The 14,224-nt window shown below is 35.4% G+C and overlaps 1 protein-coding gene across 6 annotated transcripts in view; it reads right to left on the reverse strand.

Annotated features, from left to right (window-relative positions):
* Lasp (LIM and SH3 domain protein Lasp) overlaps window positions 1–14,224 on the reverse strand; it is a 287,808-nt gene that overhangs the window by 173,590 nt on the left and 99,994 nt on the right. For all 6 annotated transcript variants that reach the window (XM_090405601.1, XM_090405599.1, XM_090405596.1 and 3 more), the window contains one exon: window positions 9,119–9,317. In XM_090405601.1, coding sequence (XP_090261727.1) covers window positions 9,119–9,317 — 199 coding nt within the window. The remainder of the gene's footprint in view (window positions 1–9,118; window positions 9,318–14,224) is intronic.

Here is a 14,224-nt window from a genome sequence, read left to right on the forward strand (position 1 = left end):
GTTTTGCTAATGATAGAAGAATTTAACCCAAAACAGAGCAGAAGTGGATGCTGAGGGCAGTTCGGTTAAGGCTATCCAGTGTGAAACAGAAGCCAACACAATGAACTATGTAGCTGGTTACTGATATGGCTAGGAAGGGAGAAGGTGTATAAGGGAGAATGTAAACCACATGCATTGGCAAATTAGTATGAGAGATGGCTGAGTATTAGGAGAGACCTCAACAGTAGTGATATTAACTGGAAAGAGGAATGGTCACAGAAAGGGAAGGAACAGGAACTGATACAGCTGCTAAGAGATAATTACCTGAAATAACATGTAGAGAAGAGAACATTAGAGTCAAGAGTGTTGGATCTGGTCACAGCATTGAAAAACTCAGCATAAGCCAATATAGCCACAATGCCTCCACTTGGGGAAAGCAATCATGTGATCTTGACCAGAGAAATTGCTAATCTAATATACTAATTTTCTACAAAGTTTCTATCAAATTTCCTATTTCTATGTGGAATTACAAATGTGATTCCACAAACGAATATTGACAAACCAAGGGGTCAACTTAGAGTAGTGCCATGACAATTTGACAAGGGAGAGATGTTAGCAATAAACACAAAATGTTATACTCAGGCAATGACAATCAAGGAAAAGGAGTAGCCATAGTATTCACACCAAATACAAGGCTAATCTTCTTGAATGGCAGGCACTATCAAATAGAGTGATGTGGGCCAATGAGACTTATTTGTGCCTATAGTCCCACAGAAGGTTCTACTAAGGTAGAAGTGGAGGAATTTGTTGCATTCATTAAAGGCTCAAAAATGGGGATCTAAACAGAATAGGAAATGATTGCCAGACATACAAAAATGTTTTGGGAAAATCTGGAGAAAAGAGCAAAGCTAATAATAATGTCAAATACCTGTTGGATTTCTGCTCAGGACATGGACTGGTTATTACTAACACCATGTGCACAAATAAGAAAAGTCTCATTGTCTATGTCGTCATCATTACTAACTTCCTATCTACAATTTTCCTCCAAATCAGTCTGTTACCTGTCAAGACTCCAACATTGTCAAATCTTATATTTCTATCTTCAGGCACTTTGAACCATATCAATACACCTATATCTTGGTCTTTCTCCGAGTTATTTTTCTGCCAACCTGGCAGAGAACACTTGTTTTGCTAATCGTTCTCTATTCACAACACCTGAGATTAGATATGCTAATGCATTCCTGGATGCTGACAATGTCAAGTTCTTTTCTAATATCCTCGTTTTTAATATGATATTGCCATTGATGCCATCTGTTCATGCCTATAATCTTTCTCAGGACTCTCATAGCTGCGGTCTCTAGTCTTTGGTCAAGTGTTTTACTTCTGACCCAGCTCTCAGATCCATAAGTTAAAACTGGTTTGAACACTGTCTTGTATAGAGCTAATTTAGTGTTCCGACTAATTTCTGTATTATTCCATATGAATTTATTCAATTGACTTCCCACCATACCAGCTTTGCTGATTCTGTTGTCTATTTCTATATTTAATTTACCATCTTCAGTAAAAATCGTGCCTAAGTAGCTGAAATGTTTTACTTGTTCCACAGGTTCTCTATTCACAACACAGTTGACATTTTCAATGATTCTGCCTATTTTCATTGTCTTTGTCTTTTTATTGCTGACTTTCATACCATATCTATGACAACAATTATTCAATTTAGTCAGGGAATCTTGCAGACTTGTAGTGGATTTATTTAGAAGTATAACATCATCCACCTAAAGCAAACAGCTGACATTAACATCTCCAATTTTGATATTATGTTTAATACCACTTTCCTTCATAATGTGATCCATATAGATGATGAATAACAGATAGGATAATGTATATCTATGTCTGACACCAGATTTAACATTAAACCATCTTCCTGTACTTCCTTCAATTCTAACTGCTGACTTACAACTCAAATAAAGACTACGTATTGCTTGATATAATGCCCCATTGACACGATATTACTGTAGCATTTTGAATAGCTTCTCTCTTGCACCTTGTCATATACTTTTTTCAGATCTACACAACTTAAATACAGAGCTTTGTTATATTCCCACAGTTGATCAGCTATTTGTTGTGAAGTGAAAATCTGATTCTGACAGCCTCTATTTGGCCTGAATCCAATTTGTTTTTCGTCAATCTTCCCTTCCACAATCCTTCTCAACCGTTTCTCAAGTATGCTGGTATAAACCTTACCAGGAACACTCAATAGGGATATACCTCTGTAATTCTCACATTCAGTTTTATTTCCCTTTTTATGTATGGGTACTATGAGAGCTCTATTCCAATCATCTGGAATTCGTCCCTCTGTCCAAGGGTCAGAAATCATGGGAATATAACAAAGATCTGTATTTAAGTTTTGTAGATCTGGAAAAAGTATATTACAAGGTGCCAAGAGAGAAGCTATTCAAAATGCTGCAGTTGTATGGTGTCATTATATCAAGCAATACTTAGTCTTTATTGGAGTTGTAAGTCAGCAGTTAGAAATAAAGGAAGTACAGGAAGATGGTTTAATGTTAAATCTAGTGTCAGACAAGAATGTACATTATCCCCTCTCTTATTCATTATCTCTGTGGATCATATTATGAAGAAAAGTGGTATTAAACTTGATATCAAAATTGGAGATGTTAATCTCAGCTTTACTTTATACAGACAGTGTTATCTTCTTCTTCTTTCTTTAGTATTCTGCAATTGAGCAGGTTCTTCTTTTAGTAGCAGAACCTTTCCTTCCACTCTCTTCTGTTCTGATCCTTCTCTTCCAAGGTTGTGTACCTGTCTCCATTCAGCATGTCATCTAGCATTGTTTTCCTTACTCTTCTTCTGGGTCTTTTTCCGTCTATTTTTCCTTCGATGGCATATCTGATGAATTCCATTCCCTCTCAGAATATGTCCGATCCAGCTTCCCTTGCTTCTTTTTATCCTCCTTAACAGACTTCTTCTATTCTTTTTAAGACCTCTTCATTAGTTATTTTATCTGTCCATTTGATTTTTTCCATCCTTCTCCAAATCTCCACATCTCAGAGCTTTCCAAAATCGTAATTTCTTCTTTCTTCAATTTCCAAGTTTCAGCTGCATAGAGGGCAACACTTCACACGTAACAGTTTATTAGTCTTTTCTTTAGGTTTCTATCCATTTTACTTCTGAATAAATTCCATTTTCTATTAAAGGCATCTCTTCCCATCGTTATTCTTGCTTCTGTGTCACTTTTATATCTTCCATTACTGCTAATAACACTTCCTAGATATTTAAATGTCTTTACTTAATTCAATTTTTACCCATTTATTCTGATATCCATATTTGCCTCTTTCCTTGCTATTTTTATTACCTTTGTTTTTCTGATGTTAATTTTCATTCCATAATTGATACAGGATTCCAGTAATCTGTTCAACAGATGTTGTAGTCCTGTTTCAGTATTTGATAGTAATGCCTTGTCATTTGCATATTTTATTGCAAATATCTGTCTACCTCCAATCTTTATTCTTTCTTCCGAATTCTCCAGTGCTTCTTTTAACATTGCTTCGGAATACATGTTGAACAAAAGTGGTGACAGAGAACAGCCTTGTCTTACTCCTCGTCCAATGATACCTGGTTCTGTTGTACCATATGTCTCTCACTATGGCAGTTTGTCTCAAATATAGTGAGATAATCAGCCTTCTGTCTTTCCAATCTATACCAAGCTTTTCCATTACTTCCACCATCTTATCCCATTTTACATAGTCAAAAGCTTTCTCAATATCTATATAATAGATGTTAACTTCTTTATTCACTTCTAGACTTCTTTCACTTACTATTCTTAACAGTCCAATCGCATCTCTTGTTCCCCTACCCTTCCTGAAACTAAACTGATCTTCTCCAAGAAATTCTTCCACTTCAGATGCAATTCTTTGTGTTAAGATTCTCATAAGTATTTTAGAACAATGAGGCTTATTGTTCTAAAATCCTTGCAGTTCACTACATTACTTTTCTTTGGTATAGGTATAAATATTAAGGTCATAAAATCTTTTGTTAGTTCTCCTTTGTTATAAATTAAATTTATTATTTTGGTTATTTCTTCAGTTCCTTTCTTCTGAAGTTGTTTCAGGAATTCATCAGGTATTTCATCTATTCCTTCTGCCTTTCCACATTTTAGTTCCTTAATGGCCATTTCTACTTCTGTCTTCAAAATCTCTGGGCCTAGATAATCTTCATTTACCTTCTTTATATCTTCTAATTGCAACTCATTTGGTCTATTTTCCTTGTCATATAGATCTTCAATGTATTCCTTCCATCTCATTAGAATTTTATCTTCTTCAGTTATGATTTCTCCATTCTTATTTTCTATGCCAAGTATAACAAGACAGTGTTATACTTCTAAATAAATCCACAAGGTTCCCTGACTAAATTGAATAACTGTTGTAATAGATATGGTATGAAGGTCAGCAATAACAAGACAAAAACAATGAAAATAGGCAGTAGCATTGAAAATGGAGAACCTCTAGAACAAGTAAAACATTTCAGCTACTTAGGCATGATTTTTAGAGAACATGGTAAATTAAATATGGAAATATAGACAACAGAATCAACAAAGCTGGTATAGCATAGCATGCCACAGATACGAGATCCTTCGACACTTCTGCGCATGTCAAAAGAAGGAGAATCCATTCAGATAATAGGGTAATCAATCCATATTGTAAGATTAGTGTTTATTATTACACGTTGGAAAATTAACTTCTCTTTTATGAGTGGTAACTATTTTGCTTGTACAGGTAGGTATTCAAAAATCCAGCAACCTCCAGACCTGAAGGATGCCAGATTTTTGAAAATTCCAGATTTTGGATGGTTATATATGCTGTATATATATTTTTTTTTTTAAAACAGAAAATGACTACCTGTATAGTCCTTTAAAGAAAGAAAATTAAACACTAAATGAAAAGCTTATGAAATTTTAATGTTCACCAACTAAATATAACGGTTCTACAGAATTTTAGTTCAACTGAATAAAATAGTTCTTCAGAATTTTAATTAATAAAATGTTGATGGTGGTGACAGCACATCTGGTTGACTTGAAATTAATGGCAGTGGATTATCAAGTGTGGACACCACTGCTGCTTCTTCCTGCTTCCTAGCTATTTTCTTGAATATATTGTGTTTTCTGCTGCTTCATATATTTAGGTCTTTCTCTAATTAGTTTATCTTGGAGCAAGTAAACATTCATGATTTCTTGTTCACTTACCAAACTTCGCTGCTCTAGTCCAGCCAGCAGTTCAGTTGTCAACGTAATTAACCTGTCAATAGAGATTCTTACTCTCACATCTTCCTCATTTTTGTCACTGTTTTCATCTTCATCACTACCTGTAAAGGCATTTCTCTCCAGACTTTTAACCATATCTACAATTTCTGAATCGGTGTAATGATGAACTGTAGGCACATTATCATCGACATTCATCCATTCCATTAAAACATCTTCATTTATCCTTGATGAAAGCTCCTTAGAACCAGGATTAGTTACATCTTTAACATAAGCAAGAAGTTCTTGTATAAGCTGCTTTTCTTTGGGAACCATAAACCCTGCAATATTATTTTCAGTGTCTTCCTTAGAATGAGAAGTAAACATTAAACTTGGCCACAATTTATCAATCTGTTTTCAGTGTTGATGTTTTCACAGACTTCCACGCATTGGCAACCCAGTACACTGCATCCTTAATTTTGAATTCTTTTATGAACTTCTGTACTGGGGTTCCTGAATTAACTGAACTCACTACGCGCCTCATTAACAGGGATCGATACTTGCACTTCATAAAACGTATAATATCATTGTCCTGTGGTTGAATTAGTGATGTGCAGTTGGTTGGGAGGTAGACAACAAAAACATTATCTTTCACTAGAAGATCGGCTTTTGGATGTGCCAAACAATTGTCTCAAATAAGAAGTATCTTGCAATTAGGGTCTAATCCAACCGAGTTACAGTGAGCCCTAGCGTCAGGAACAAAACAGTTTTGAAACCAATCCAATGTAATATCAGTGGTAACCCACCCCTTCTTGTTGGCACGGTAATGGACAGGAAACTGTGTCATACTCTTGAAGGCCCTCGGATGTAAACTTTTCCGATAACGAGCAACTTGCATCTATGGGTAACCACACCATTAGAGCAGCACATTACTGTGACGCGATCCTTCGAAGCTTTAAACCCCGATGGCGATTCTGCATCCTCAGTTGTTAGAGTTCTTTTTGGCGTACATCTCCAAAACAAGGCAGTCTCGTCAGCATTTTACACTTGTTCAGGACGTAAATGTTCATCACTAACTAACTTTGAAAATTCATCCACATATGCACTAGCCGCATTTTGTCTGCTGAACATTTTACCCCACACACCACACTAAACTGTAAGCCATGTTGCGACTTGAAACGATGCAGCCAAACCTTCTGAATATTCACACTTGTGTTGCAATTCCAGCTCTTCATGAAACATTTTGGCTTGTTCCTTTAATAAATCACCAGAAATTTCCACACCTTCACTTACATGAAAATTAAACCAGGTTATGAGAACTTGGTCCAGTTCCGAACTTTTTCCCTCCGTCATCGACTTCCTTACAAACATTTGCTTTTTTGATACACTGTCAGAAAAGAACTTTAACAGTTTTTTTTTTTTTCTGTTTTTTAATATCATACACTGTTGAAGAGCCAATGTCATATGTTTCACAAATATTTGCACAGATACTTGAAAATGAACTCCTTTTTCTTAAAAAAACACTTTTATTAACAATGGTTTCTCTCCAAAGAAAATTGACAAATTTCTTTCCCCCAGGCACTCAACTACTTCTGAAGATCCCTCTTCCCCAAGAGCCTTCATCTCCTTGCCTTACATCAGTTCTCTTTCACCAAAACTGGCCAAGATTCTCAAGAAATTTAACTTCGAAACTTGCTTCACTATGCTTCCAAAACTTCGTTCATTACTTAGCAAACATAAACAGAAACATCTTCCTACTCAGTTTCCAGGAGTGAACAAGATTTTGTGTGATTGTGGAAAGCCATACTATGGACAGACTGCTAAATCCATCCTTCTATGTTTGGATGAACACCGTAGAGATATCTCCTATAACAGGACTAGAGCTAGCGCTCTCTCTTTCTCTAGCCACGTTCTCTTTTCAGCTAACTCAGACAAAGGCCGCAAACACATTGTAAACTGGACTCTAACTTCTAACATCCATGTGTGCTACGATGAACTCAAAAGAAAGATTGTCGAATCCAGGGAAATTTCTCTACATTCCTCTCATATCAACAACAGCCCGAGTTACAATCTCTCTGATGCACACGTTGCTTCTGTTCAGTACTTGCGCACTCGCGACAGCGTGTAGTATACGTTTGTTTGGAACTCATACTCACATTTGTTTTTCAAACACGCTACTGTCTTTTTATACTTGTTCTGTTATTACAATTTTAAGTCTCTGTAATTTTTTATATACTTCTTTGATTCCTGAGGATGTTGATCTATTCAACGAAACTAGTAAACTAGTAGTATCTTTTTAAATATATCTTGTCATCTTTTTATCTCTCGGTAACAGTCATTAAAGCTTTTCCATATATATTAATTATGCAAAAGAGGACTAGGTCATTTCTAACGAGCATGATCTCCTACTTTATGTGAATCCCACCCCAGAAAGAGTGGCAAAACCTACAACAGATTTACCACTATTGTCAATGCAGCACACCATAGCTGTAGTACACTGTTGATGTGTTCCCCATGTCAATGGGGAGTGCCACATAGTAGAGATGTTACAAATGCTTTCAGCATAACTTAAACAGCATTATGATCCATTTTACTATAGTAAAATGAAAAAAATTGTCTGCTTTCACTGATACTAGCCAGACATCCATTTAAAAGATCCTTATCCGTTTATATACAGGATATTTATCCACACTTTTTTCACAAATCGCTTCATCCTCAAACTACATTATCTCCATTTTAAACAAATTATGGAATATATAACAGTGTTATAAATTTTTAATTTACTGATGTTTCGACCTTCATATTAAAGTAATCATCTGGAGTATGTGTACACCAGAGAGAGAGAGAGAGAGAGATATGATGACTTTAATATCAAGTTGAAATGTCAGGAAATTAAAAATTATTATTTATAATACGGTTGTAGATTCCATAATTTATTTAAAATGAATGCTGATCACCATGTAACAGTAAAGGAAAGCATACTATCCCCAAACCAAACCTTTCTCTAAACTTAGATCACAAAAAAATAACTTACTTTATATCCATAGCAAACTCAAATATTACAAGTTTTTGAAAGAACTAATCATTCAAACCTGAATGAAGCTTTTCCAAAAATAAATTATTCTTATCAGCTCACCAAGAGATAAAACAATACTCTAATTGTACTGGCATCTACAGTACTACCTGCTTCTGCAAACTGACATGTTTTGGTTAAACTGAAATAATCACCAATCTCCATCTGAATGAAATAAAAAAAGTACCCAATATCTACACTACAACTACCCTCGAGTTGCAGACCATAGGATTCAGAGGGAGGTAAAAAACTTCTTATAAAAATGTAGATTAAATCTGAGAGACATTTTGAAATAAGCCCAATGACTAAGATCACCCTACCACACATATACAGGGTGACAAAAATGTAGGATTGTGTGTTTATGTACTCAATCTGTTTTGAACATTCTTATCTTTGCATCTATAAGGATGCATTTGTGATTAATAAATTCAAATTAAATCATTTCCAGTGGTTATCTATTTCTTCCATTAAACAGTAAAAACATGGCCATACATGATTTAATACAATAACAAAGAAAATTTAGCAAAGGCAAAAATATTTGTTACACATAATTACTCAACTTTCAACAATTTATTACAGTCAAATCTCACTATACCAAGAACTGCTGATACTCAATCCCACTCACTATGTTTAAAATAATTTGTTATAGAAACACCTTCCTTGTAACAAACAATTCTTTTCCTTTCATCCCTATGAGTTTCCCCATAGTTAAGAGTCAACTGTACAACCAAAGTTCCAACCTACAAATTGTAACACAAATTATGACAATATTACTGAAAGTCGAAATATTACACTGCATTTTTATAGCATACCATTGGCATTAGGTTGGACACCATTTTTTTCTGGCACAAGATGGCGTTTCTGTTCCATTTGTTTTTTTTTTTCTAAATCACCATGGTAAGCAACATTAGAGATTATTTTAGAAGTATTGCGGATACGCAGAGTTTCAGGATCATCAGCTACCTGTGTCACTTTACCCTTCTGTTTCTCAAAGTCTTCATGATATCTAACCTATAAGGAATAAGTAATGTTCGTAATGATTATAATTTTTTTTTCACACTGCAATATTATTCAGAACAGTGAAAACTGAGAAACTTCTGAATAACTTAAAGTGAGAATAAAATCTTATTTATACAGAAAATAATGAATGAAATTTAGCCAAATCTTTTATTATTATTTAACTAGAGATCTGCATATTTCTTTATTCTTTCTTACCCATTTGCACATTTGATTAAATTTATTTCTTAATTGTGACAAATAATTTGATGGGAATTGAGAAAATATCCAAAATAACAAAACAAGCATAATACCAATTCATTAAGGAAATAAGCTTCACTACAATAACAAAACAGCAATCGAGAAACTTGACTCACTTGGTAAGGTAGCAAAAGTGAATGAGCAGCAGGCAGGCAGGCACGTGTGTGTTAAAAAAATCCTCGTGAGTTCTTTTCAATATGGGGCAAGTAGAAGAATGATTTTGGAAGAATGGCACTGGTTAGCAAAAATGATAATGACTGAGAATATAGTTGAGATGTTAAATAAGCAATTCATAAAGTTATTTCATCCTCATGAATTGACATCATGCAGAACTTAAGAGAGTGGGAAGAGAGAAAGTCACTGAGGGTGAGTGAGTGAGCAGAAGGTATAGGAGGAATTGCATAAACTATGTTCACAAGGCTGTAGAACATCATGGTATAAAACCATAAGTATTGAGTGAATATTCCAGAGAGTTTGGACCAAGTTCCAAAGGATCAGAGGGAGGGGGTGGTACAAACTTTTCGATTTAAAGGAGGTGATAAGACTAAGGTTTCGAATAATAAGAACTGGGTTTACAACAGAAACAATCTCTTTAAAGGACAGCATTGATTTGCTAAAGGAAGATTGTTTTGGCAATCTACTTTACTTGTTATTATAAGGTGACAAATGCTGAAAACAGGAAATGCACATACAGTGGTATATTTATATTTTCCAAAAGATTTTGACAAACTGCTGCATAAGCTGGTAATTAAACTCAAACAGATAGTATTGGTTAGCAGATTAGTGGACTGGACTAGAACCTGGTTGTGTGATAGGTATTAGCAAGTTGTGTATAGGGTTGGCACAGTTAGCCTAGTGACTTTGCGCTTCGCAACCATATGACTGGGGAAGGAGTGTCCCAGTTTTGATTCCCATCAAGACGTGAAGAATTTGAGGATCTTCCTCAGCCATAGCCAAGTTAGCCAGTCTTGGGCATGGGCAGTAGGGTTTCTTCCAGCCCTGTGAACATACGCTACTACAGCCAAAAATATACCCCCCCCCCATCGGCAGGTTGGTTGGGAGTGATACTAACAAGAAGTCGCACCTAAGAAGTAACACGCTGATCCTGCATAGGAAGCGGGAATAACACGTAGTGAAAGAAGAAGCAAGTTGTGTATAGGATTCAAATATCCCAGAATAGGAAAACCACTACTGGTATGCTCCGAAGGTCTGTTTTTTTGGGCCATTACTGTATAATTTGTAAATGATACTGTGAAAGACTTGGATGGTGATGTAAAGTTGTTTGCAGATCTTGTAGCCTTGTAAGAGCATCTGAAGACAAGGTGAATAAGTGGAATCACCAGTATTCAATACTGCAAAGTATAAGGTAAATTTGGGAAGCAAAGATGGAATGCAAGGTGTAAAACTGATGAGATCATAAGACTGCCCTTAGAGGAAGAAGGAGATGAGGGACCTGAATTTCAGACACATTTTGCTAAAATTAGCAGAGCATCACTGTAGATAATGCAGGGGGCATGGTTATTCAGAAGTAAGCATGCTATGAAACCAATACGTAGGCTTTGATCAGGCAGCATATGGATTATTACATACAGAATTGGTCACCTGGTTTTCCAAAGCATGGATATGATGGAAAGGGTTAAGAGAAGACCACTGACTAAGCTGGTTTCTGGAATGTTGAGTACAAGGACAGATTGAAGGAATGCATTTTACACAGTCTAATAGCTTGGGGGAGGGGGTCATGATCAAGACATCAGTTGGTAAGGTATTATTACATAATGTGGATAGAGATTTTTCAGAGAATGAATGGAGACAAGGAAAGAGCAGGAGGCCCCTCTCTGGAAGCTGCATAAGGAGGTTGTGAGGAGCAGATTTTTTTGAGTGGAGTGGTAGGTGATTATCATGCATTACCTAAAAGTGTGGCAAGTGCTGAGACAAGCGAATGCATTTAAATCACGGTACAACGCAGTGAATGTGGGAGTTCATACAGCGAGTGATTCCATGGAGGTCGGTACTACTACTACTACTGTTTTGATAAAATGTCTTTCATATAAAAAATTTTGCAATTATTGGTTAATCAATATTGCATAATAACATAACATTACTAGAAATTTGTTGGAAAAACACATTTTTGAAATAAAGTGAAGTCTTTAAGCAATACTATTGAATATTTGATGTAATAACTTGCAATAACTAATTCACTAGAGTAACTTATATGCTCAACAAAGCTGAAGTATAACAACTGACTTAAATTTCTCTTAAAATAAAAAGAAACACTATTTTTAAGTGCATTTCAAGTAAGTGAGGAGCAATGATTCATTTTGACCATGTAAACATATGTTATTATTTCTTCAGCTATCTCAATTTTTCTCTCAAAATAACCTATCTACAAATGTATGTTTCAAAAATTACTTAGAGAATGAACACCATTTTAGATTAATGGAATATAACTAAATTCCTCAAGGGATATTGATATTACTAAATTCCTACAAAATTCTTAGATCTTTAATTATAGCCTTCTAATCTGTTTCTAACTACCCCTAGATCTTGGTCTTCAAAGTCTTTTTCTTGCTGTTAAGCATCTGCTTGGCTAATCTTTCCTCTCCCATTCTCGCTAAGTAACTACTAACTGAAATTAGCTCTGCTCTCACATTCCTAAATGATAATATTTAGCTCTTTTCTAATATCTTCATCTTTATTATGATGCTACCACTAATACAATCAGTTCACTACCTTGATTCTTCTCAGAATTCTCACATCTGTAGTCTGGTCTCATCAGCTGTTTTCGTTCTAATCTGGCTGCAAGAAGTTAAAATTGATTTGAACACTGTCTTCTATATAGCTGGTGTTTTGACTATTATTCCATACAAATTTATTCACTTGATTCCTCACAATATTAACTTTGTTTATTCTACTGCCTACACAATGTACCCATTAAGTAATGAGATTGAGTTTTTTATCATCATCATCAAATTCCTGCCATGTACCCACAAGGGGTGTATAGGATATGATAGTACTACATGAAAAAATTATATCATTACTAACTTCCTATCTACAATTTTCCTCCAAATCAGTCTGTTATTTGTCAAGACTCCAACATTATCAGAACTTATATTTCTATCATCTAAGGCATTTTGTACCGTATCAATCCACCTATATCTTGGTCTTCTTCTGGGTCATTTTGCTGCCAACCTGGCAGAGAACACTTGTTTTGCTAATCTTTCCTCGCCCATTCTGTTTAGGTGATCATACCACCTGAGATTAGCTCTGCTAACACATTCCTGGATGCAGACAATGTCAAGTTCTTTCCTAATATCCTCGTTTTTAATATGATATTGCCATTGATGTCATCTGTTCATGCCTATAATCTTTCTCAGGACTCTCATATCTGCAGTCTCTAGTCTTTGGTCAAGTGTTTTACTTCTGACCCAGCTCTCAGATCCATAAGTTAAAACTGGTTTGAACACTGTCTTGTATAGAGCTAATTTAGTGTTCCGACTATTTTCTCTCTTATTCCATATGAATTTATTCAATTGACTTCCCACCATACCAGCTTTGCTGATTCTGTTGTCTATTTCTATATTTAATTTACCATCTTCACTAAATATCGTGCCTAAGTAGCTAAAATGTTTTAGCTACTTAGGCACGTTCCACAGGTTCTCCATTCGCAACACAGTTGACATTTTAAATGATTCTGCCTATTTTCATTGTCTGTCATTTTATTGCTGACCTTCATACCATATCTATTACAACAGCTATTCAATTTAGTCAGAGAATCTTGCAGACTTGTAGCGGATTTATTTAGAAGTATAACATCATTCATATAAAGCAAAGAGCTGACATAAACATCTCCAATTTTGATATCATGTTTAATACCGCTTTCCTTCATAATGTGATCCATATAGATAATGAATAACAGAGGGGATAATGTACATCCTTGTCTCACACCAGATTTAACATTAAACCATCTTCTTGTACTTCAATTCTAACTGCTGACTTACAACTCAAATAAAGGCTAAGTATTGCTTGATATAATGCCCCATTGACACCATATAACTGCAGCGTATTGAATTGCTTCTCTCTTGGCACCTTATCATATGCCTTTTCCAAATCGACAAAACTTAAATACAGATCTTTGTTATATTCCCATGCTTTCTCGGCTATTTGTCGCAAAGTGAAGATCTGATCCTGACAGCCTATGTTTGGCCTGAATCCAGCTTGTTCTTCACCAAGCTTTTCTTCCACAATTCTTCCCAACCATTTCTCAAGTATACTTGCATAGATTTTGCCAGGAACACTCAGTAGGAAAATACCTCTATAATTTTCACATTCAGTTTTATTTCCCTTTTTATATATGGGTACTATGAGAGCTCCAATCCAATCATCGGGAATACGTCCCTCTGTCCAGGCTTTCTAAACTATGCAGTGCAGCCACTGTAAGACTCTTATACCACCATACTTCAGCATTTCTGGTCAAATATCATCTACTCCAGCTGCCTTTCCACATTTCAAGCCTTTGATCGCTTTTTCTACTTCAAGTATGGATATGCATTCCTGCTTGCATGCCTGGTCAGTGTTTTTTTACCACTGTGCTGTCATCACTGCTTGTGTCATTTAGCAGTTTTTCAAAGTAATTACTCCATACTTCAAGGATATCTTTTTCT

The sequence above is a fragment of the Typopeltis vanoorti genome, chromosome 15, assembly GCF_054136105.1.
Source record: "Typopeltis vanoorti isolate ZY-2024b chromosome 15, IOZ_Tvanoo_1.0, whole genome shotgun sequence".
NCBI lineage: Eukaryota > Metazoa > Arthropoda > Arachnida > Uropygi > Thelyphonidae > Typopeltis > Typopeltis vanoorti.